Genomic DNA, 24,352 nt, shown 5'->3' with positions numbered 1-24,352 from the left:
GCTGGGCGTGGTGGTGGGTGCCTGTGATCCCAGCTACTTGGGAGGCTGAGGCAGGAGAATTGCTTGAACCCGGGAAGTGGGGGTTGCAGTGAGCCCAGATCGCACCATTGCACACCAGCCTGGGTGACAAGAGCGAGACTCCATCTCAAAAAAAAAAAAAAAAACAAAAACAAAAACAAAAATCACATCTGTAAAATATGGCCCCAGGTGAGAAGTTACCAAAAGCAGCAGGAAAAGTTTAAATCATTCACTCCCCAAATTTTGCTTTGCAGCTTAGCTTAAAGAAAACCCGAGGATGGAGATGGCTCTGCCCAAGCCCGAGGGCAGGCAGACAGGAGAGCCAGCCCAGAAGAGGAGGCAGGTACAGGTGCCCACACCTCTGGCCTCACCTCATGCATGAAGGCACATCCCGATCTTGGCAGGATTTCTCATCTGCCCTCCAATTTGGTTTTAAACTCCTGACTTCTTCTTTCCCTTTTTCTAGTTAAAAAAGAAAAAGTAAAACGAATCAAAAAGATTCATCGGGATACATATTGTCCCAATGACTTTATTTGTTTAAATCAAATCTAAAATTAAAGTAACAAATTGTGTCGTTTCCTTCATCCTTCATTAATGACAAAAACTTTCCATTCAAAAACTACACTAAGACAATGTGTTCCTCAATAGTAATCCAGCTTTAATTGTAGAGCATTAATTCGCCTTACAAACAAATTACAGTCACTACGATTTATCAATAAGTACTGTACTGGTTTTGTGTTTTCTTTTGGCAAACTTTGAACAAATCAGAGAAGAAAACATAACTATTCATCATCATGTAGAAAAAGAAAAGAAAATGGACCTCAAGTATCTACCTATGTGTCAAGTGATTCATCCTGCCAGTAAAACTAAATCTACACTTACAGCAGAGTTTTAAACATCCTTAGTGCAAGAAACATAACCAATTAATACAGATCAATACTAATTAATGAATATGGAAAATTTTCCTATACAGAGGTAGAATCCAGGGCACAGGCTAAAACAGTATTCAGTAGTCTAAACAAGACTGAGTCTGGTTTTATGGAATCCACTTTAAATTTTAGGTATCAGACTGTATGTACATACATATAATAAATAGACTATACAATTTTTTAAAGTAGTTTAATAAACTCCACAAAATAATAGCAGATGCATTGAAATATTTACATAATTCAATTTTCAAATCTCTCATTCAAATAAAAGGGATAAAAATAAAATTTCTGCTATTAAGGCAGCAGAATCTCTTTCCTGAAATGGATTGGTAAAATAAGATACTTCACTGGAGAGGAACTAATTTATGTTTAAGAGGTATTCATATTCAGCTAAGAAAATACAACCCTTTTTCAGCTATATAGATTAGGGAATATAAAATGGTATTTTCTACATTTTTAGACCTGTATTTAAAGTTCTAAATTCAACTTTGACTTGAAGAGAGAAGGTGATTTTGGTACCCATACAGAGTAGATCATCACAATTACAATGGAAAGATAATTAACGTTTTATATTCTGTTTATCTGCTTTTGAAAGTTTGGGTCAGAAAGGCTGTGATAATAATTCTGGCCCAAACAGGTATGCTTATACCTGACACAAATTTCACTAAAACCTAACACTTTTGGCTTGGAGTTCTTGGGATTTCGACTTTCTGAGTCCCTTCCATTTCCAAAGCATGTTTCATTGAGAGCAGGCAATGTTTGGGGATCAGGTGTACGATTCAAGACTAATTAAGATGCCAAAGTTTTCCAAGCTAACATGGGAAGAAGGTGAAACACAGACCTGCTGCTGCCACTGGCCTCCCAGAGACTTGAAAAGGGAAACAACTCAGAAACCTGTCACTGTGACCTAAGAAAATATGCAAAAACCCAAAGCATTATATATGCAAGTGACTCACACTCTTAGATTTCATATCAAATTCACTATTTGATATTCTATCAACTCTTTTATTTTACTTGATATAAAACATTCTTACTGAGCCCATAAAGAAATCAGGGATCGTCAGAAAATGAAAAAGTATGATCATAATTAATAATTAATGAAGCATAAACCTTCACAGTTTGAATTTTGTAGAACTTCTCTAAGCACCCACAATGAAAATGCAAGTTGAGTTTTTTTTAATTCAATCATCTGTGAAAAATACCTCAGTAAATAGTAACATTTTTCCCTTCAATGATCTTCCCACTGGAATACCCAACCCACCCTTGTTTTTTTTCTTTTTATTTTAGATTTTTTAAAAATTTTATACAAATAGACTAACTTTGATTTAAAGTAAACATATAAAAATTGAGAAGAATATTGCTTGCAACAATGGACTTGAAGGAGAAGAATGGATTAGGCAGGGGTACAAAGAAATGGCTCCTACTCGGTAGCTCCAGGCACATGCCCAGCACTCTGCAGAACTCTCACGGGGACACCCTCTGCTGCACAGTGTCCTTCAGCCCACAAAGTCTGACTGATTTTGTAATAACAACTTCAGGTCAGGAAAAAAACAAATGCAAGAAAATTGGAAGGCACAAGCACCCATGTGATCTAGAATGTTCTTGGGGTGAGGAATAAGGAGGGAAAGGGATACTTTTGGTTCAGCACTACAGTCAATTTCGCCATTGTTGAAGAAAAATGGTATAAAATAAGGGTGTACAGAAATGGAACGAGCACAGCCCACTGGTGAGGAAGAAAGCTCAGAAGACAGCGCACAGAAATAGTGCGGAGAGAAATGACCAGTACTATTTATTTGGAAGTCTGCGCCATGGTGGGTACAAACCACATCCCCTGCTCTGTGAGACCAAAATCAAAACAGGGCAAAAACAAATGAACAAAAATACCCCCATCCCAAAAAAGCAGCAGAAGGAATGCAAGAAGTCTTACAGGACACACTGGCCCAGCCCTGGGAGCAGACAGCTCTGCATCCACCGCTGCGCGCTCGCCAACTTCAGCTACCGCGCCCACGGGGACTCCAGAGGGCCGGGCCACTTAACCATTTTCCCTGCCTCTCCACGACTTCCCTTTCCCTTTATTTCCTCCTCCAGGATTCGAGTCCGCTTCTTCCACAAAGGAAGTGCTGTTGTCGACAGTGGGGAGAGCGAGCCGGGATCTCCAGGGCACTGACGCTTCCTCCCAGCCTTGCTGCGTGGGCGCTCATCCAGGCAGCTTGACGGAGCTATGCGTTAAAAAAGAAAAGGAAAGAAAAAACAAAAACAAACCCACCCCAAGTCTGTCTTTTCTCAAACTAAAGGAGAAACTAAGGGATGGTGTGGCCTCCGGCGGGCCTCCGCAGTTAAGAGATGATGGCCGGGGACCACCGGGGCAGAGTCAGGTTGTCTGCACTGGCTGAGCGCTTCCTCGCGGATCTTCTCAGGTCCTTGTACTTGTCCTCGCAGAGGCGAGAGATGGCCTGAGGGGCAAGAGAGACAGTGTGGGTCAGGGCGGGCCATATCTGCGTCCACTGCTCACTCGTCCTGGGCGCCCAGGGCGCTGCATGAGGGACAGGCAGAGCCCCTGCCCCTGTGGAGCTCCAGCCCACAGCCCAGCTCTCTGCTGGCCGCAGGGAGATACGAAGGGAGTGTAGACTCAGCCCTTGTTTCCCAAGAGCTCACAGTCTGAGAAAAGACTCTCAGGATGTGAAATAACAGGACAGTGTCACCTCGCAGTCAGCCCCACCAGGGTCAACGCTGGCTCCCCATCTAGGGGTGTGGGATGGGCCCCGCTCACATGTGTGCTGTTTTGAATCCTTGGCGTCCTCACCTGCAAGCGGGGCAAGAACGGCACCATCCTGGCAGGGCTGGCGTGAAGCACGGGCTTGGAGCTGAGCCTCACAGGAAGGAGAGCTCGGCCCCTGGCGGCAAGGACAGCTGCAGCCAGACCACCAGCTAGGGACTCCACGGAAAAGGATGGAGGACTTAAGTCACCTCTAGAGGGTTGCTGAAAGAGGGACCCAGGGGGATCAAAAAAATATGAAATGTGCAGATAATCAACACTTTGGTGATGAGGATGGCGGGCCATGCTACCCTGGCAACAACTCTCCCAGTGCTGCCACTGGGTGTGGCTAGAACTGGCTGATGGCAAAAGCTGAGCCCACTGTCCCAGGAGGGGATGGTCTGGGTTGTGGGAAGTCTTTGATTATTTGGAGAAGAGAAAGAGCAGCCTTGTCAGGACATGACTGGCCTTTTCTCCTGCCCTGCTGAACCCCTAGGGCCCATGACACAGCAGCCCCAGAAGCAGGTGATCTCTCCCTTCTCGGCACTCAGAGAAACCTGAGGGAACAGCAGGTGCCAACTCCACCAACCTCGGCCTGTGCTCTCAGGGTGACTGACTCAGAGCCCCAGATATTCTTCAGCAGAGAACACAGACTCGCCTTCCTGCAGAGCTGTGTAGCTGCCAGGAGCTCTGGCTTGTCTCATCAGCACTGAAGCAGCCACTAGAGCCATGGCTGGTGACGACGGGGACCAGGGACCACAGCACAAGCTGAGAGGGGGCTCACATTCTCAGGGAAAGCCAGATTCTACCTCACATCTGTGCTTGCGAAGGTTTCACAACATTTGCCTTCAGGAAGTCCTGCAGAGGGAGGGTTTTCCATTTTTCCTCGAATAGATGATAACTGGGAGACTGGGTGGGCTTTCCATTCCAAAGGCCGGCACACAATCACAGGGGCATGGCTGAGTTCTGAAACTCTCACTGCATTTTTATTTCTAACCAGTGCTATGCATCCAGTCTTTTCTATGGTTTACTTCTTGGAATTAACATCACTTTTAAAATTTTTATTTAACATTTTTCTTTCTTAAGCATGTAATCCATAACAGCTTTCTTCTCCCAGTTCTAGACCACCGTGTGGCCAAGCCATCATGATGCCACACCAACTCTGCACTGAGTGACAACATCCCACCTGGGATGGGCAGTGGTGTGGGCAGCACGAAGACCTCACAAGCTGGAGACATGACTGTGCCGTCCACCACTCGGAAACACTCTGTGGGATGAGACCAAGGCAGGATGGGCAAAAACGGTGCAGAGGAGAAAGGTTGGGGCACACCCTCTCTGGAGGAGGGGTCTCTCCCCAGGGATCCTGCTTAATTACCACCCCGTCCCTTTTCCTCCTGCCAAAAGGTCAAGTGGGAAGAGCCTGGTGAACATGAGGTGGAGCCACATACAAATATGCTGTGATGAGACCCAAAGTTACACAGCTTAACAATGATGGCCCAAAACCCAGACCAAGACCGGTGGGTGGTGCTGCCCTCAGCTCTAACCGGGCTATGGAAAAGGTATTTTGGAAAAAAAATAAAAAGCAGAATCAAACTTTTTTGGATTCCCAATTGTTAATATCATCTGGCAGCTTTTTCCTACAAAAGCGCATGCTGAGAAATACCTTTTTGAGGGGCTTATATTGCGGGAAATGCTTTTTGGGGGGACATAATTTTTTTAAACCTATCTGTAAAGGTAAGAGTTTTAAAAAATATTTGATTTCAAAATAGAATTGTGGTGGCTCATGCCTGTAATACCAGCACTTTGGGAGGCCAAGGTGGGCAGATCACAAGGTCAGGAGTTCTAGACCAACCTGGCCAACATAATGAAACACCGTCCGTCTCTACTAAAAATACAAAAAAAATTAGCTGGGCGCAGTGGTGCACACCTGTAGTCCCAGCTACTAGGGAGGCTGAGGCAGGAGAATCGCAGGAACCCAGGGGGCGGAGGTTGTGATGAGCTGAGATCATGCCACTGCACTCCAGCCTGAGCAACAAAGCAAGACTCCATCTCAAAAAAAAACAAAAAAACTATGCTTATTAAGTATAAAGTGATATTAAGCTGGTTATTAAAAATATGAAGTCGCTGGCCAGGCGCAGCAGCTCACGTCTGTAATCCCAGCACTTTGGGAGGCCAAGGCAGGCAGATCACCTGAGGTCAGGAGTTTGAGACCAGCCTGGCCAACATTGTGAAACCCTGTCTCTACTAAAAATACAAGAAATTAGCCGGGTGTGGTGGCAGGCACCTGTAATCCCAGCTACTTGGGAGGCTGAAGCAGAATTGCTTAAACCCAGGAGGCAGAGACTGCAGTGGGCCAAGATCGCACCACTGTACTCCAGGCTGGGTGACAGAGTGAGACTCCGTCTCAAAGAAAAAAGAAGCAGAACAAATCATAATCAACTGCCCAGCTATATATCCTAGTAGCTCATCTTTATTTTACATCATGTAGTGGGGGAAATGATCAATGTGACCACCTGCATCCCTGGTCCTCAGATGATGTATCGGCAACACTGCACCACAAAACGCTGTTTTAAAGCATCTTACCTCAAGCTTGTGAGCCCTCTCCCTGCTCAGTGGCTCCAAGGGAAAGCTCAGGTTGTTCGCTTCTGCCAGAGAACGAAGATCAAAATAATACTTGGCATAGACACTGGAAGGAACATTGATGTTGAACTGCAGCAATTCAAGAAACTGTCGCTCTAGCTCATTCCTGCAAAGCAAAGACAAAAATAGCCTGTGCTTAGCCGCCACACCAGGCCGCATGGCCTGCCAAGGCAAGTTGCTGGAGACCAGACTCCAGAAAACTGCATCCTCCAGGAAGACCAGTGATCTAATTAAATGTCTGGTTAGACACCAGATGTCTGGTTAGACCACCATATTGGGATTAAAAGCCAAATCCACTTGACCTGGTGCCCAGAAGGATGAGGACTGGTTAATTGGGACCATCACCAGGAAGGGTTTCAGGATGAATCACTTCACTGAGATCTAACACACACACAGCAGGCTCTGGGTGCAGGTCTCCGTGAGGACAGGCTGCTAACAAAGGGTGGATGGAGCAGCCAAGAGCTGCCACGTGGAGTCCAGTGAGGGCCCTTCGGCAGGGGCCCAGAGGAAAACAGCCTCTGCAGACTAGAGGACATTGGCTTCCTCGGTGGCCCCTCCCTACCTCCAGGGAGAAAAGAAGGGAGGAACTGTGTAGGGGCTTTCTTAGGCAAAAGGCAGGGATTATGGGGGGAGGGTGTCCAGTCTCTGCCTCAGTCTCTTAAAAAGAGAACTCACAAGCCGGGAAGAATGGAAGCAGTAGTTTCCACACTTGAGCACGCACCCCATCACCTCGTGGGCTTGTTAGAACAGATACAGGGCTCCACCTTCACACTGTGGGGATCAGTAAGTCTGCGGTGGGGCCTGAGAATGTGCATTTCTAAGGAACTCCCAGGTGATGGTGAGGCTGAGGCTCTTGCCCCGGGCCCACACTCTGAGAACCACTCAACTAAAAAGGTAGGTCAGGAGAGGAGGTGCTAAGATCTACCCTGCCAACCCATCTACATGTTGATGGAATGCTGGGAGAAATTTAAAAACTTCTACTTTAAGAACTTCTCATGTCAGCTATCTTTCAAATTAGGTTTATTTCTAGATAGTTCCTCTGGGTGGGGAGAACCTTCTCAGTGCAGGAACTATCTGTGGAGCACTGGTCCTGGGTCAGGCATTCAGATTCAGCACGTTCTCCCCAGGAAGCCCCCAGGGGTGTCCACCCACTGCACACCCTCCAGGAACCTCCTGTCCTTGCCCACACTATGCAGCATGTGGCTGCTGAACTCAGCCTCTTGGGCTGGTCTCCTCATAGTCAGAAACTGCAACATCTGCTTTTGCGTGCCTGGCCCCCAGCACATGATCTCAGAAGGCTTCCCACAGCAGTGAGAGCTGAACTGAGGTGAGGGAAGCATGGAGCTCTGGCGGAGAGGAACCAGGGCTGAGGAGGGGGTGTTTCGGGCAGAGTGGGTCCCCTCCAACCTGCTGCAGGAGCCAGAACACACGGTCACCATTTCCTGTGAGTGAAGCCAGGGCCCTAGTGCAGGGCCTCACCCTCCTGACCCCGATCCCAGCCTCAGCATTCCAAGTCATGTCCTGCCAACTCTGCTGAACGTTGAGGGTCCGGGTCTGAGCCTCATGTGCAGGCACCATCCTGTCCTGAGTGATGTCCCGAGACCCTATGGCTGTTCTCGGTGAGTCATAGCACTCAGCTATGAGGGACTGAGGAGGGCTCCACACCAGCTCAAGTTGCCGTGACAAAGGACAAAAGCAGTAAGGAGGTGGGTGGGGAGGCTGGGGCTGAGCAAGGCCAGTGGCTCTGGGGAGACATGAAGCTGCTGGGGAAAGGAGCACTGGGACCTGTGGGCAGGTGGCAAGGAAGGAGGCCCGAGGAAGGCCCATTCCAGTCTCTTCATCAGATGAAGAGCGTCACTGCTTGTTTCCACACAGCCTCGTGAAAAGAGTTACAACAGGCTCCAAATGTATTTACTGTACTAAATTTCATAGTTTTTAAGAATTTAGGCCGGGTGTGGTCACTCACACCTGTAATCTCAGCACTTTAGGAGGCTGAGGCGGGTGGATCACCTGAGTTTAGGAATTTGAGACCAGCCTGGCCAACAGGGTGAAACCTCGTCTCTACTAAAAATACAAAGAAAATTAGCCAGGCATGGTGGCACATGCCTATAATCCAAGCTACTGAGGAGGATGAGGCAAGAGAATCACTTGAACCCGGGAGGTGGAGGCTGAAGTGAGCCGAGACTGCACTATTGCACTCCAGCCTGGACGACAAGAGCGAAACTCTGTCTCAAAAAAAAAAAAAAAAAATTAGCCAGGTGTGGTGGTGGGCACCTCTAATATCCCAGCTACTCGGGAGGGTGAGGCAGGAGAATCGCTTGAACCCAGGAGGCGGGAGTTGCAGTGAGCCAAGATCGCCCCACTGCACTCCAGCCTGGGCAACAAGAGCGAAACTCCGTCCCAAAAATAAATAAACACATAATAATTTACTTTGATTTGGGATAATTTTTACTTAAAACAACTTTTATTTATGCTTCATTTAAATGAGATTTAATAAGAGATCATCCTGTGAAATACTGGAATCCAGGTAAGATTTCAACAAAACAAAAGCGTCAGAGGCCCTGCTAAGGCCAGAAGTGTCAAACATCAAAGGAGCAAATCCCAGGTGAACCTGGGAGCTGCCGTGGACACGTCGCCGTCTGGTGGTCAACAGGCGTCACTGCAAAGCGTATTCTCCCAATGCTAAGAAGGAAAGTCTAAGAGAACAGCCTGATAATCCTGCCCAAAATGATATACAGACACCATGGTTCCAGATGGAGGCAGACACTATGAGCAAAGTCAAGAGGAAGCTGCTTTTGAACAAGGCGGCATTTTCCCAGGGTTCCCTGGAAAACAGAACAACTTTCTCCAAGCATGAGTTTCTGGTTAAGTTTTGGGGAAATAGATTTTAGAGCAATGAATTTTTTTCTAAAGATTTTGAAAATAATTTTTTCTAAAGATTTAGAAAATAAAAATAATTTCCAAAACTTGAATTTCCAAACTGCGGCAGCACATCTTTTACAGGGACACTGACAGCTTGCTATGTGATAAATTATCAGAAAACTAACGTGATGCCAAGAATGAGCCTGATGGATTTACTATCTGCATTTAGATAACTATGAAGAAACAGTTTTGGTGTAAAACATTGTAAGAAATATATTCAAGTCGATCAACAAAAACCACATTTCAGAAATATTTGTCACACTAGATCAACACTGTATAAAAACCCAATTTGGTGCAACTCAGCAACTTGAAAATAGAACTCTAAAATGATGTAAAAAGAGCTGTTTTAATCATCTAATATGCTGCCCACTTTTCTAGAAACTAGGGTCACTTCCCAAAAGAAGGAGAAACAAAGTCTTGAAGAAGTATCTGCACAGCCACACTTACAGCCTCCAGTTACTAGCCCAATGTGGAGGCAACCCAAGTGTCCATGGGTGGATGAGTGGATAAACAAAACAGGACACAGACCCCCAATGAAATATAATACAGCCCTAAAAAGAAAGGAAATTCAGACACATGCTACAACATGGATCAACCCTGAGGACATTATTGGCAAGTGAAATATGCTGGACACAGAAGGACACAGACTGTATGATCCCACTTGTGTGAGGTCCCGAAAGTAGTCAAGTTCATAGAGACAAAAAGTAGGACAGTGATTACCAGGAGCTGGAGGAAGGAGGAATGACAGGTTAGTGTTTAACAGGGGGAGAGTTTCAGTTTGTGAAAATGAAGGGTTCTAGAGATGGATGGTGGTAATGGTTGCACAACAATATGAATGTACTTAATGCTACAGAAATATACACTTAAAAATGGCTACAATCATAAATTTTATGCTACATACATTTTACCACAATTTAAAAACAAACCACCACCAGAAACCAGGTATCTACAGAGGAACTGAAGTTCTTTCTCTGTGACCTTCTGTGCCATGCAATGCTTGGACAAGTCACTTGATTTCTCCTTATTTGGATTCGTCTACACATGAAAATGACACGGGAACACTGCGAAACAAAAACAAGAAATAGACAAACTTCAAGGTGTAATTTTTTTTTTTTAACGGTATTTTTGCCTACAGAACTCTGCACGGTGAAATTTCATTGTACTTTCCCCATCCCCAGCGGTTGCCACTTCTTGCTCTAAGCTGGCCTGTGATGCTGTAACCACTGATTGTTGGTGAGAGTGGGAGAAAGGCTAGCCCTTGGCCCCATCTTCCCACATGAGGTCTGCCTGAAGCTAACATCTGACTGGCGCTGGTGACTATCCACATGGCTTGGTGCCCTGACTATTCTGCGTGCAAGTCTCAGTGACGCTTGTCGTACAGTGTTCTTCAGCCTGCACCCACAGACACGCAGCTGCACAGTCAGCTGCCTTCCAAGCCAGAACCCCTCTGTCCAAAGGTACATGGGGAGACTCCAAGTCAAGTTCTCACTGTTGGATAATTCTTGAGCAGGAGATTAGCCTATGGTCAAAAACACCAGGAAGGTCACTTCAGGAAGCTGGGACACAGGAGGCCAGGAAGAAGGGTACCTAGAAGAACAAGCACTACCAAAAAACCCCATTTGAAAGGGTTTCCATCTGAAACCTGTGAGCCCTCTCCCTGCTCAGGAGCTCCACGGGAAAGCTCAGGTTGTTTGCCTCTGCCAGGAAACTGAGACCAGCTAATGACATATTAACACACTGCTAAATGGCAAAAAGTTTAAAACAACGCGTACAATATGGGCCCAGTTTTGTAAAAATAAAATCTATGTAAACACCGGGAAGTTCTATATAATAAAAATGTTAGCAATATTCTTTCTGAGTGATGGGATTATAGAAAAATGCAGCAGGGCAGCCCTTGATAGGATGGAGCCAATCCCAGGAGATCTGAGACTTCTCCTGCCCAAATGCCTCCCACCCACCCTCAGGCCCAAGCCACTGACTCTTTTCCCACTTGGGAGATGAACAAGAGGATTCTAGGATCTTGGGGACTTCCACAGCGTGCCAAGGACAAGCTCCTGGCATGCACCTCCCCCATTCTGGGACACCCAAGTGGGATTTGTGGAAGGAACCCATTGTTCATCTAAGGCATTGCAGGTAGGGAGTGCAGCTTGGGTGGCTGTCCAGGCCCCTGCTCTACAGGCTGTGTCATCTCAGCTCTATTTCTGAAGCTATGCTGGGAAAACTCACCGGCAGTGCCTCTGCTCATCTTTACCTTGGTGCAGGGCCCCCAGCTTCCAGTGAGCCTTGTGCTGCCTCCTCTTCCCATAAAGGGCTACCGAGGAGTCATGATTTTCCCTTAGCCATTCAGCTGAGTGATGTCCAATTCCACCAATTCCTGGGCTCACACAGTTTTACTGGGAAAGCCTGAATGAAGCATTCATTTCTAAAAATTCTAATAGTAAATCTATTTTACTGTGCAGGTGCCACAAAATCACTTGGAGCCTCTAGCTCCACCAGCATCTATGTCCACAGATATCCCCAGCAGCTCCTAGAATGTGGATTTCATTCCTTCTTTTAATAAAGTTTACAGGGTGTATTAGTTTGCAAGAGCTGCTGTAACAAAAATGCTAGGGGGCTTAAACAACGAGAATTTTTTCCCCACAGTTTGTGGCTGTAAGTCCAAGCTGTCAGCAGACTGATATCTCCTGAGGCTGCTCTCCGTAGCCTGCAGGTGGCCATCTGAGTCTCACATGCTCATCCCTCTGTCTGTTCCCTGTGTTCTGATCTCTTCTTATAGGACACCTGTCATATTACGTTAGGACCCACCCAAATGAACCAATGTTAATTTAATTAGGTCTTTAAAAACCTTAACTCCAGACACGGTTACATTCTCAAACACTAGGGGTTGGGAAGGCTTTGCATGTGAATTTGAGGGGGACAAAGTTCAGCCCCGCAACACTGCCTTCGTGCCCTTCAGAATTCATGTCCATCTTACATGCAGAACACACTCACCTCATCCTAACAGCCCGCTCCATCTCTAAGTCCCAAATCCTATCTAAATCTCCTCTGAATCAGGTATGGGTGAAGCCTGAGGTATGATTCATCCTAAGGCAAAATTCCTCTCCAGCTGTGACCCAGTGACCTGCTTCTAAAATACAATGGCGGCACAGGCACAGGACAGACATAGGACAGGCATTCCCTTTCCTTCCAAAAGAAAGAAAAAAAGAAAGAAAGGGGTCACGGTGTCCAGCAAGCCTGAAATCTAGCAGGGCAAGCTCCAGGGATCGAAGACTTAAGTCCTCTCTGCTGATGCGCCATCACCCAACCCCAGGAAGGCAGCCCTGCCTTGGCCTAACCCCCTGAAGCCAAGGAGGAAACAGCCTCACTCCAGGCTGTGCCTGCTAGGCCCACGGTGGCAGTGGCAGACTTGCCGGCTTCGGTACCATCTCAGGATCATTCACCCCTTTCCTTGGAGGATATCACACGTCATGCCAGACAGTTCTGCTGGCCCGTGAATGCCAGAGTATGACAGTCTTGCTTCACCTGTCCTGTCTCTGGGCCCTTTGGTGCAAGCCGGCAGCGCTTCTGCTGAGATGGCCAACTGGATCCATGCATCACATCTGTAATCTCTTTAGCAAATGCTGTCTCATCACCCTTGTGTTGCCTCCAGAGCACACTTTCTCATTTTTTTGCCATATGGATAGACTGAGATTAGAAGATTTGAGATTTCTAAATCTTCAGCTAGAAGATTTGGTTCCTTGTTACTAAATAATTCCTCCTTCTGTTTATCTCTCTCCTCTCACAGTATACTACAAGCAACAAGAGGAACCAGGCTGTGCCTTCCACACTGTGCATGGATATTTCCTTGGCTAAAACATCCACGTTCATTTCTTAAACGTTCCACTTTCCACAAAACACTAGAACACTATTTGGTCAGGTCTTTCCCACTTTCTAACAAGGATCACCTTTCCTCCAGCTCCCAGGAACATGCTCCTCACTTCTTTCTGAGACCTCACTATAAGCACCTTGGACATTCATATTGCCAACAACATTCTGTTCATGATGACATGTGAATGCATCTAAAATGGTAGAGGCATTCTCTACAGCTGTCCTCTTTTCTGAGTCTTCACCAGAATCACCTTTAATGCCCACATTTCTACCAACAATCCCTTCAAGACAGTCTTGGGTTTTTCTAATATGCACCTCAAAACTCCTTCTGCCTCTATTCCTTACCAACTTTCAAAGCCACTTCCACATTTTTAGGTATTTGCTACAGCATCACCTCACTTCCCAGTACCAAAATCTGTATTAGTTGGCTAGGGCTGCAGACTAACACAGGTAACAAAGTCCCACAGATTGGGTGGCTTCAACAACAAAAATTTATTTTCTCACAATTCTAGAGGCTACTAGTCCAAGATCAAGGTGTTAGTGGGGTTGGTTTCTCCTGAGACCTCTCTCCTTGGCTTGCAGACGCTACCTTCTCTGTGTCCTCACATGGCCATCCCTCTGTGTTGTCTGTGTCCTAATCTCTTCTTATGAGGACATCAGACATACTGGATTAGGGCCCAGCCTAATTACCCCATTTTAATTTAATTTCCTGTTTAAAAAATATATCTCCAAATATGGTCACATTCTGAGGGTCTGGGGGTTAGGACTTCACACATTTATTTTAGAGGAGACAATTCAGCCCATATCATGAATAGCATCTGTTACAGGACTCAGTGGGACTCTGGACTTCAAGCTGGGATATGCATTCAATTTATGGTACAGAAAGTGTCTCTCAGCATGCTTGAGAACACAGCATTAGGAAACAGATTTCTAGATCTGTAACTTTCATTTCACTCTTCTAAAACTGACTTGCTGGAGAATAAATCTGTGTGTGCAGGTTCTCCTTCTGGCTTCTTCTTTTCCAGTTGCTTTTCTCCTACCCTGGGAGGGAAAGGCAGGCTGCTCACCCACCCTTACTAAGGTTCACTGCCTCAGGGGGAAAACCGTCTGAGGAGCCCAGGAAAGGGACTATATCCCAACATGTGGTGCTGGGAAAGTGAATGACTCTAGTGACAGGCTACTTAGATGGTTTCTAGTTTTTGCTTTCAACAAACTGAAGCGGGGGTTGGTAGGCTTATTTAAATAGCCTTTACTAATAGAAGGCTGTGTAATTTTAGCATATAATTTGAAGTGTTTTAAGACTTGAGTGACATTACTATAATAAAACTCCTCAAAATTTCACCTACTCATCTGAACATGCGCTCTGAACTCACACCAAAGAGGCAAAAGAAGAGAAAGGGGAATAAAACTGATGCTCAGCCTGGTTTCAATAATCATCATACACAAAAATATAAACTAATGAAAGAAAAAACTACTGATCTCATTAAGAAATCTATTTCCTATAAGGCTTTACTTTTTATATATCTAATAATTTATACTGACTTTTAAAAAAATATATAAAATGGAGTCTTGCTCTGTCGCTAAGGCTGGAGTGCAGTGGCACGATCTCGACTCACTGCAACCTCTGCCTCCTGGGCTCAAGCGATTCTCCTGCCTCAGCCTCCTGAGTAGCTGGGATTACAGGTGAGCGCCACCAGTACCAGCTAATTTTTTGTATTTTTAGTAGAGATGGCATTTCACCATGTTGGCCAGGCTGGCTTGAACCCCTGACCTCAAGTGATCCACCCACCTCGGCCTCCCAAAGTGTTGGGATTACAGGTGTGAGCCACTGCACCCAGCTTTAGTATGTCTATATTTTAATCAACTGTGTACTAATGACAACTCAGACCTGAAAGTATTTTTAATAAATTAGAACATTATCATCCAGAAAACACTACTGCAATTTTGACTTAAATGTATATTTTTGATATGGAGAATTTTGAGGAAGAGGCTAATGTGTGAGGAAACTAGAATGAAAATAATGAGTTCAAGGAGAAAAAGCAACAATGTAAAATTTTCATCTCTAAGAAAATGGGTAATTGTGTTTCATATTACTCTGGTATATTCAGTCTCCAGTGTATACTTTTAACTTTAAAATCCTACGATATAAAATATATTGCAAATAACATCCTTTACAATAACTAAAACTTGGGATAAAAATTTTCAAATGTCAACTACAAAGGCCGAGGCAGGCCGATCACCTGAGGTCAGGAGTTTGAGACCAGCCTGGCCAACATGGTGAAATCCCATCTGTACTAAAAATACCAAAAATTAGTCAGGACTAATGGCAGGCACCTATAATCCCAGCTACTCAGGAGGCTGAGGCAGGAGAATTGCTTGAACCCGGGAAGCGGAAGCTGCAGTGAGCTGAGATCGCGCCATTGGACTCCAGCTGGGCAACAACAGTGAAACTCTGTCTTAAAAAAAAAAAAATGTAGTGGGGATACAAAATTTTCCAAACTACTTCTAGGGATAAACAAGCCAAAATGCATAAAGACCTCTACTATCGTGGTCACTGGCTGGCACCTCCAGCAAGGAATGGAGACACAACCGTGCCAAGTACCTCTGCGTAATCAGGAACTATAAATTCCTGATTTATGTGTGGTTCAGAGCATCCTTTCAGCTATTACTCCTATCAGAAGGAAGCTCCATGCTCCCTCCAACCTTCTGGCAGGGGGAAAACGCATCTATTCCTCCCCAAATATCCATATACGCAATTGTTTGATCACCTTTTCTACGGAGAACATATAGAGTCTTACAGTGTGTTAATCATATAACCAAAGAGTAAACAGTATATTGTAGATGGATCACAGTGGCTCTCAAAACAAACAATAGAATAAAATATGCAAGAATCTGAACACGCAAGGACTCAGTCTGGCCAGGTTACAACTTTGCCTACTCAGGGCCTTCAGTCCTCAGAGCTCTGCAAGGAAAGCAGAGGAGCACAGGGCGCCTGAGCTGCATTTCCCCATGATCTGTTCTCCAGCCTGGCAGAGGGCAGTGGAAAAAGGCAGCACTCCAGAGTTTCTTCAGGAGAACTATTTATGGTCAGACCTTTTAGAAACATCAGGTCTTCCTGAATGCCTCCTTCCTTTGCCCAGCTACAGGCATGTGGGGCACTGATCAAATGCTGCATGAGTCACTAAGGTTCAGCCAGTGGCTCAGATGGCAATGGGGTAGCCTGGGCACCAACAGCTTTCAAAAAAGACAGAAAACAGGCTAAAAAATGATCAATTTTCTTTGGACAAAATATGGAACAGAATTTTAACATCAGTCCTACTATTCTACTAACCATAGTGCTGGTTCTTTCAAAATCTTAAGGAGTAAAGCAGCAGCTTCATTCAATACAGTAACTATTACTATTTTGCACTTGAAAAAAATCCAACCTTATTATAATGTATAATTGTTTAAGGTATTGACTGCCCATCAAAAGAACAGACATTAAGGCTATCATTATCAAAACAATTCTTGATATTAAGTTAATTTCAGCTGAATGAACACTGGCCAACTGTTTTAACTTCTCTGTGTAGAAAAAGAGTTGACTCACAAAAAACAGTTTTTTTTAAATTAAGCATTAAATGAAACAACTGTAGCTCCAATTGCTTAGAAGAGAAGAAACATAAATTGTGACTGACTTACTAGTCAAGTCACCTGGGCTAAGTTACTTAATTCTCAGTGCCTCGTTTTCATCTGTAAAATGGGAATAATAATAGTACTGCCTCATGGATAAATGTGAGATGTGAATTAACACAGAAAAGTCATTTCTTTTGAGCTAGGAAGTGCTCAGTATAGCATAGCTGCTGCTGCTGTTGTTGTTATTGTGATTATAAATATTCCTGGTAATTAGGTTTTACTGATTTGAATTTAAACCTTCAATGAACACAACCTAAGTACCTAGAATTCCAAATGACCTGTTACTTTACCCTCCTATCTTTTTATTTGGAGAAGGAAAAATTAAAAATGAATGTTTAAAACATCTTCATAACTGAGGACCAGTACACATCATTTTCATTTGACTACTGTATAATGAATGGTCACTGGGATTAAGAAAGATGAGCCTTTCTTAATCAGCTGGGGATAAACCTCCCCACTTGGTTATTTTGTTGGAGTATTATTGAGCCTCTCTAGGCCTCAGTATCCAGATCTGTAACATGGACATCAGTACACAGGTCACAGAGTTGCTGAGAGGATTCAACTGACATATCCATGAACTGGGCAATGTGTACCTCCTGACAAATATTTTATAAACATTTCCTCAAAATTTGAAATCAACTAAGAGGATTTTCCATTGATCTTAAGTTTCCATGAAAATTCAGTTTGCTGGCATTTTGGTGAATTAAACCTGGTGGGTTAAGGATAAGAGTACAAAAGGCATCTCCTCCACACCTCTAATGTTCTTCACTGGTCATTTTTCTCTGTTCTCTTTTGTTTTCATGCTTCTGTGGTATCTGCAATTTGTGTTTGTCTCTCACTTCGTTTTGGAAATATAGCTAGGATATAAATCAAAATATTTAAGACCTAGTCTAATTTCATCAGGTATTCTGGCTTTAAGTGGACACACCTAGTCATGGTCGGGGGGCCCTCTGTGCTCTCACAGAACCTGGGCACCACCTAAACCAAGTCACTGGTCATGTACCATCTAACAGGAGCGGACAGCCAGGAAGTCATCATGTGATGTGCTGTTCAGTGTCAAATGATACCAAGCAGCTGAGCAAAGATAATCCCTAATAAAGAAAACAGGCCAGAATTTCTTATACCTTGCACCCAAATGTCCACCTCCTTTATGATATGAATGACAACTATTTTAGTAGCTGTTTTCACCATGAAATATAGTCAAGAATTTTATTTTTCTTACTATATAGTTCTGATTAAAAAAAACTTCTTTATGTGTTTCTTACTTTATGTAATAAAGAATTACAGACACAGGATGAAATTTTATAGGTCTGCAGGAGGAATAGGCTCTGTAACAAATGCCCTAAGAACATAAACAAGCAGTGCTTCAAAGAGTGCCACAACAATGGGTGCCTGGGGAGTCAGTAACCAGAGGCAAGGAGGGCCCTAGGCTGCTGCAGAACCCACATGCCCACGAGTCTGCAGCCCAGGGACGCCCCTGCAGTGGTAGTTGTCACAGGCACTGGGAAGGTCCTGCATTGGAGGATTACTGGGGGCAGGGATGGGGGTGTAGACTGAGACAGAGCTGGTAACCTCCTCCAGCTTAAAGCCCCCTTGAGGAGGTTTGCCAAACAAAAAGTATGAGAAAAGTTTTAGCAACAATAATGTCAGAAGTGACTACAAATGATAAGGAACTGTAAGTCAAGTAGTGCTATCTGATTGTTTTCTACAATTCCTTCTTCCCCAAGGGCTCTGAACTCAGTTCGTGGATTCCCAGTCCCTAGAGACCCCCCAGACAACAGTCTGCAGGTGTCCTGCTAATAATCCTCACCTAAGTTGAAGACTGGCCCATCTGAGAAACCCTGACACTGCCCGGAGAGTGAGGGGAGTAGACAGCTCTCAGTCCCCACAACCCCCAAGGCTGATGCCCCTCCCTGAGCCCTGTTCATGCTGCAAGTGGGAGCCCCAGGGACACAAAGCTGACCTGAAGCAACTGAACCTGCAAAACATGACAAAGCAGTGGATGTTTTCTCTGTGAAACTAAACAAAAATGTAAATTATTTTAGCTTTTGTGCTTTTTGGATTGTCTTATTGCCCACAAGGGACTGTATGGGGGCACTACCTCTCTGTGATCAGTCTGCAGTGAGATACAAAGCCCAAATATAAACCATCACAGGCTGCTATCAGTGCTGGACCACACCTTTCTAATTAAAGGAGTGTTTGTCTACAATATAGTTTCCGTAAACCAGTTTCACAAAACCAGGAGGTGTTACCAGTACCTGTTCATGATCCACGATGAGAAATGCAGGTTTTCATATGTAATATTCCACAGCCATGCCCCTGTTGTAACAGCTCACAACAGACATTCAGTCAAATGCATGCATTCTGCGCTATACAGACCATTAAAAAAGGAGGCAGCTTTCTTTCCAAACGGTCTGGCCAAGACTCTGACGCCCCCCCACTCACATGTCCTCCACCGTGATGTCTTTCAGGATCTGGCAGTAATCCACATTCCATACAGCCTGGTCATCCCACACCTTGGAGGCCAGCAGGATCGCCCCTAAAACAATCCGCTTCCAGTTGGCCGGACAGATATCTATCTCTGCATATGTTAAAAGTCTTTCAAGGTACACCTGGGAAGACAAGACAATGCCAGAGCTAAGTGATTTGTTTTCTCCTAAACACCAGCACATCTCAAGAAATGCCAAAATATTATGTATCACATCCACCTTTAAATGGGAATTTATTACCCAATCATATTTATTTTTAAAAGGCCAAAGGGCTCAATGAGTCTGATGAAACATGGGCTAAAAGTCCCACTCCATTAGTGGACAGTGTGGGTGCAGCTGGATCTTAAACAGACTCTGTGGAGGAAACAATTCCAGGAAGCACAGGCTAATTTCTCACTGTATCAACTGTGATATCCATACATGTTAATGAATGTTCCAACAGAAAGGATAATGTATAAGGAATACAATTTTTTTTGTTTGTATGTTTTTTAAAATTAAGCTTTTTGTTTTGAGATAACTATAGATATACATGCGGTTGTTGATAAGCCTATCTTTTAATTACTGTGGTAAAATATACACAACATATAATTTACCATTTAACCATTTTCAGTTCAGCGGCATTAAGGTACATTCACATTGTTGTGTTGTTTCTGCAGTGTGGTGGTTACTACATTCACCTGACACACTGCTGTGCAACCATCACCACTATCTATCTCCAGAACTTTATCGTCTTCCCAAACTGAAACTCTACACCCGTTAAATAATAACTCCCCACCTCCTCCCTCTCCGCAGCTCCGGGCAACCACCATTCTCTATGAATCTGACTATTCTTGGCACATCATATTGGTAGAATCATAAAATATTCATCCTTTTCTGTCTGGCTTATTATCACTTCGCATAATGTCCCCAAGGTTCACCCATGTTGTGGCATGGGTCAGAACTTCCCTTTTAAGGCTGAATAATATTCAACTGTATGCATATACCCATCGTGTTTATCCATTCATCTGTCAATGAACATTTGAGCTGTTCCTCCGTGTGGCTATTGTGAACAATGTAGCTATGAACACTGGTGTACAAATATCTGTTTGAATCCGTGCTTTTGATTCCTTTGGGTACATACCCAGAGGTGGAATTGCTGGATCATAGGGTAATCCTATGTTCAGTTTTTGAGGAGCTGCCATATCATTTTCCACAGTATGCACCATTTCACATTTCGGCAATGCACAAGGATTCCAATTTCTCTACATCCTCCCTAACGCTTCTTATTTTCTGTTTTGTTTTGGTAATAGTCATCCTAACGGGTGTGAAGTCGTATATCACTGTGATTATGATTTTATATACCTATTTTTAAATCATTAAAATGATTGGAAAATAAAATCAAGTAATACAGGATTTCTAAACTGACAGAGTTTAGGTTGAAGACAGACATCAGAAATATCTACAAAGCCCATTAAGCTGGGCCACGAGGTAAGAATGTCTTTTTTAGTTTCCCATAGTAAAACTCTGTTTATTATTGATAGTACGTCTTACACTTCTCTGAACTATGAAATTACTACTACAGTTTTTATCAAATGCATTTGCAAAGTGAAAATGTAACAGAAAAAAAAATAAAATTAAACAGACATCATCCATGCTTTTTTTAAGAACTTGCAGATAAAACCCATTAATGTTATAATTATTCATAGTGTATAATGTCCATAAAGTCTTAAATATTACAAAACGCAAAAAAGGCACATGTGGAAAGGAAAATGTTTACACATAAATAAAATAGATTATTTTCAGTTAAATGATACCAACAGTCCCAAATGGAATGGGAAAGGTTTTTTTTGTTTTGTTTTGTTTTGTTTTTTAAAAAAAGGAAGAATTCACACCTGTTACTTCATTAGGATGTCTTTGAGGAGGCGGCTGAACTTTAGGAAGTTCTTGAGAAAAAGGGTAATTAACACTGATTGGGAGAGGTCTCTTATGGGATGCGAATGCACAAGGCCTGTGAAGGGGCCAACATTCATCATGACCAACAATCATAGAAGGTGGGCTGCTCTGGAAGAACCCCAGCTCCCGGCTTGCACAGCTAAGTAGGTGCTGTTCTCTGGGACAGGGTGCACTGGGGAGGAAGAGGTTGGTAAAAGATCGCAGGCCTGACTCTGGACATTTTCTGTCTTGAAATGTCCCAGTGGATGCCACATAAGTAGTGAACATGCAGGTCTGAAGCTCCAAGAAAACAGCACTGGGGTGCCAGTTTGAGAGTCTGTGATAGGCAGACAGAGCAAAGCCAGGGACAAAGGACCCGGGGGAGGCTTCAGAACTAAGAAAGGGAGGGGCTGGTGTGCCTGAGACTGGAGGGCCCCTTCCATTTTAAGGCCTGGAGACAGGATGAAGGGGTAACAAAGAAGAGTGGGGAGTAAAACCTGGTATGTGGTGTTCGTTTGAGTCTTGTAATAGTTTGGAAAAGAACTTCTAAGGCAAAGCTGTTTGCAAGTGCCTAAACTAGGCTTACAGCATCATACGGGGCATTTGAGAAGGAAACTGAAGTGGCCTCTTGCACAATAAAACATTAAATTGGAGGAGTAAGGACTCTAGAGGCAGTGACTGTGCAGGTGGAGGGGGAGGAGAAGCAGCAGGCATGGGGGATTCAGCAAGGAGGAAGCCAGGGAGAGAAGGGCAAGGGAGTAAGGGTAGAGGGACAAAAGGAGTGGGGAGGGAAGACAGGGTGGAAGAGGGGGACGGAGGAACAATCCTTAATGGAAGCAAAACTCTGGGCAAATTAAGGATAAAAAGACCATCAGCGAGCAGCACAGGGTCATGAGCAGTGTAGGGTCATAAGCCATGAGCAGCGCAGGGTCATGAACAGTGTAGGGTCATGGGCCATGAGCAGTGCAGGGTCATGAACAGTGTAGGGTCATGGGCCATGAGCAGCTTGGTCACGAGCAGTGTAGGGTCATGAGCCATGAGCAGTGCAGGGTCATGAGCAGTGTAGGGTCATGGGCCATGAGCAGCACAGGGTCACGAGCAGTGCAGGGTCATGGGCCATGAGCAGCGCAGGGTCACGAGCAGTGCAGGGTCATGGGCCATGAGCAGCGCAGGGTCACGAGCAGTGCAGGGTCATGGGCCATGAGCAGCGCAAGGTCACGAGCAGTGTAGGGTCACGAACCATGAGCAGCACAGGGTCGCATACAGCACAGGGTCACATGGCTTGACCAGCTACTCTGCAGAGCCCCCCACCCCTCATCCCTAAACCACAGACAGAGTGAGAGGGTCTAATGCTCCCCAAAGCAACCAGAAGCTTCCTTGTGGCTTATTTTGCCAGGTGCAGCTATGAAGCCCCTGAGAAACTGGTGGGGTGGGGAGGGGCAGGTCAGACTCTTCTCTGCCTCTTCGAGAGAAGGGGTTTGGCATGATGAGGGGTGGGAGGGGGGCGGAGTTGGCACCCAACTGTTTGCTGAATGAAAACATCCATGACTAATGGTTTCTTGCTTAAAAAGATTATTGTTCTGTGTTCAGATTACTTTTCTGTGTTCAGTGCTTTACTAATGAAACAGCAGTTTTTTAAATCTTAAAAACTTGGATTTTTATGGCTTACTTATCAGATGTTCCTTAGAATGGATCAGGGCACTGTACTGAAGACAAAGTAAAAATCCTAAAAAGAAAGTACGGTTGACCCCTGAACAACACAGGTTCGAGCTGTGTGGATCCACTAATACGCAGATTTTTTCGGTAAGTTACACTGAATGCACCTGCCTCTCCTGCCTCCCTTCCACCTTCTCCACCTCTTTCGCCTCCACAGCCCCAGAGGCAGCAAGATCAACCCCTCCTCTCCTCCTCAGCCTACTCAACACGAAAACGACCAGGATGACAACCTTTATGATGATCCACTTCCACTTAATGAATGGGAAATATATTTTCTTGGCCAGGTGTGGCGGCTCAAGCCTGTAATCCCAGCACGTCGGGAGGCAAGGTGGGCAGATAATGAGGTCAGGAGATCGAGACCATCCTGGCCAACATGGTGAAACCCCGTCTCTACTAAAAATACAAAAATTAGCTAGGCATGGTGTGCGCGCCTGTGGTCCCAGCTACTTGGGAGGCTGAGGCAGGAGAACTGCTTGAACCCGGGAGGCGGAGGCTGCAGTGAGCCAAGATTGCGAAACTGCACTCCAACCAGGATGACACAGTGAGACTCCATTTCATAAAATATATATATACATATATATATTTATTTATATATATTTATATATATGTATATATATTTGTCCTTATTTTCTTAATATTTCTTTTCTCTGGCTTACTTCACTGTTAGAATACAGTATAGTATACATATAACATGCAAAATAAATAATAACCAAATGTTTATGTTGAAGGTAAGGCTTTCAGTCAACAGTAGGCTATTAAGTTTCAAGGGGTCAAAAGTTACATGTGGATTTTCAACTGTGCAGGGTTCCATGCCTCTAACCCTGGAGTTGTTCATGGGTCAAGTGGAATAACATGTTTCAAATCCCAGACACAAATAGCCAATAAGCTGTAGTAAGAGGTTCTAAGTATACTGATAATAAAATGGAAAACCATTATAGGCAAAGTCCACCTTGACCTTCCCAAATTAGTTGGGTGACCCTCTGCTTGCTCCCAGTGCTGCATTTATCTCAGCGTAGTGTAAGGGCCTCTTCCCTGGATAGGAAGCCTGAATAAACCCTCATCTCATCCCCAGTATGCGCGGCATCTAGCCCAGGGGCCGGCAGAGCGTGCTCCCTGAATGCTTCATGGACACATGGGGTCCTGCAGGGACGACAAGGGGCCGCATCCACACAGGGCTCCGGCAGGCTCCTGAAAGAGCTATGGAAGGGCAGATTTCCAGCCCAACGGAAGTCGGCGGGACTACATACGAGTGATTCACTAGTAAAACGACCACAAATAATGGCATTCAGGAAAGAGAACCGCATCAACAAGGCATAGTGAATTAACGAAAACTGAGTCCTTGGCTTGTGAGACAGGAGCAGTGGTGAACAACAAAGTTCAGAGGAGGCAGCTATAGGCACACGGGAAGCCAAAGAGATCTTCAAATAAGGCCC

General features: G+C 44.7%; 1 protein-coding gene across 6 annotated transcripts in view; it reads right to left on the bottom strand.

Moving 5' to 3' along the window:
- Positions 1 to 655: 655 nt before the first annotated feature.
- Positions 656 to 24,352, bottom strand: part of CCNY (cyclin Y) — a 299,400-nt gene continuing 275,703 nt past the window's right edge. For all 6 annotated transcript variants that reach the window (XM_055275153.2, XM_055275152.2, XM_055275151.2 and 3 more), the window contains 3 exons: positions 19,249 to 19,415; positions 6,286 to 6,448; positions 656 to 3,400 (listed from right to left, as the gene is read on the bottom strand). In XM_055275153.2, coding sequence (XP_055131128.1) covers positions 3,284 to 3,400; positions 6,286 to 6,448; positions 19,249 to 19,415 — 447 coding nt within the window. In that variant the 3' untranslated portion in view covers positions 656 to 3,283. The remainder of the gene's footprint in view (positions 3,401 to 6,285; positions 6,449 to 19,248; positions 19,416 to 24,352) is intronic.

This window comes from Symphalangus syndactylus, chromosome 4 (assembly GCF_028878055.3).
Source record: "Symphalangus syndactylus isolate Jambi chromosome 4, NHGRI_mSymSyn1-v2.1_pri, whole genome shotgun sequence".
Taxonomy (NCBI): domain Eukaryota; kingdom Metazoa; phylum Chordata; class Mammalia; order Primates; family Hylobatidae; genus Symphalangus; species Symphalangus syndactylus.
Note: the sequence above shows the minus strand (reverse complement) of the source record. Positions and strands in the feature narration are given on the sequence as shown.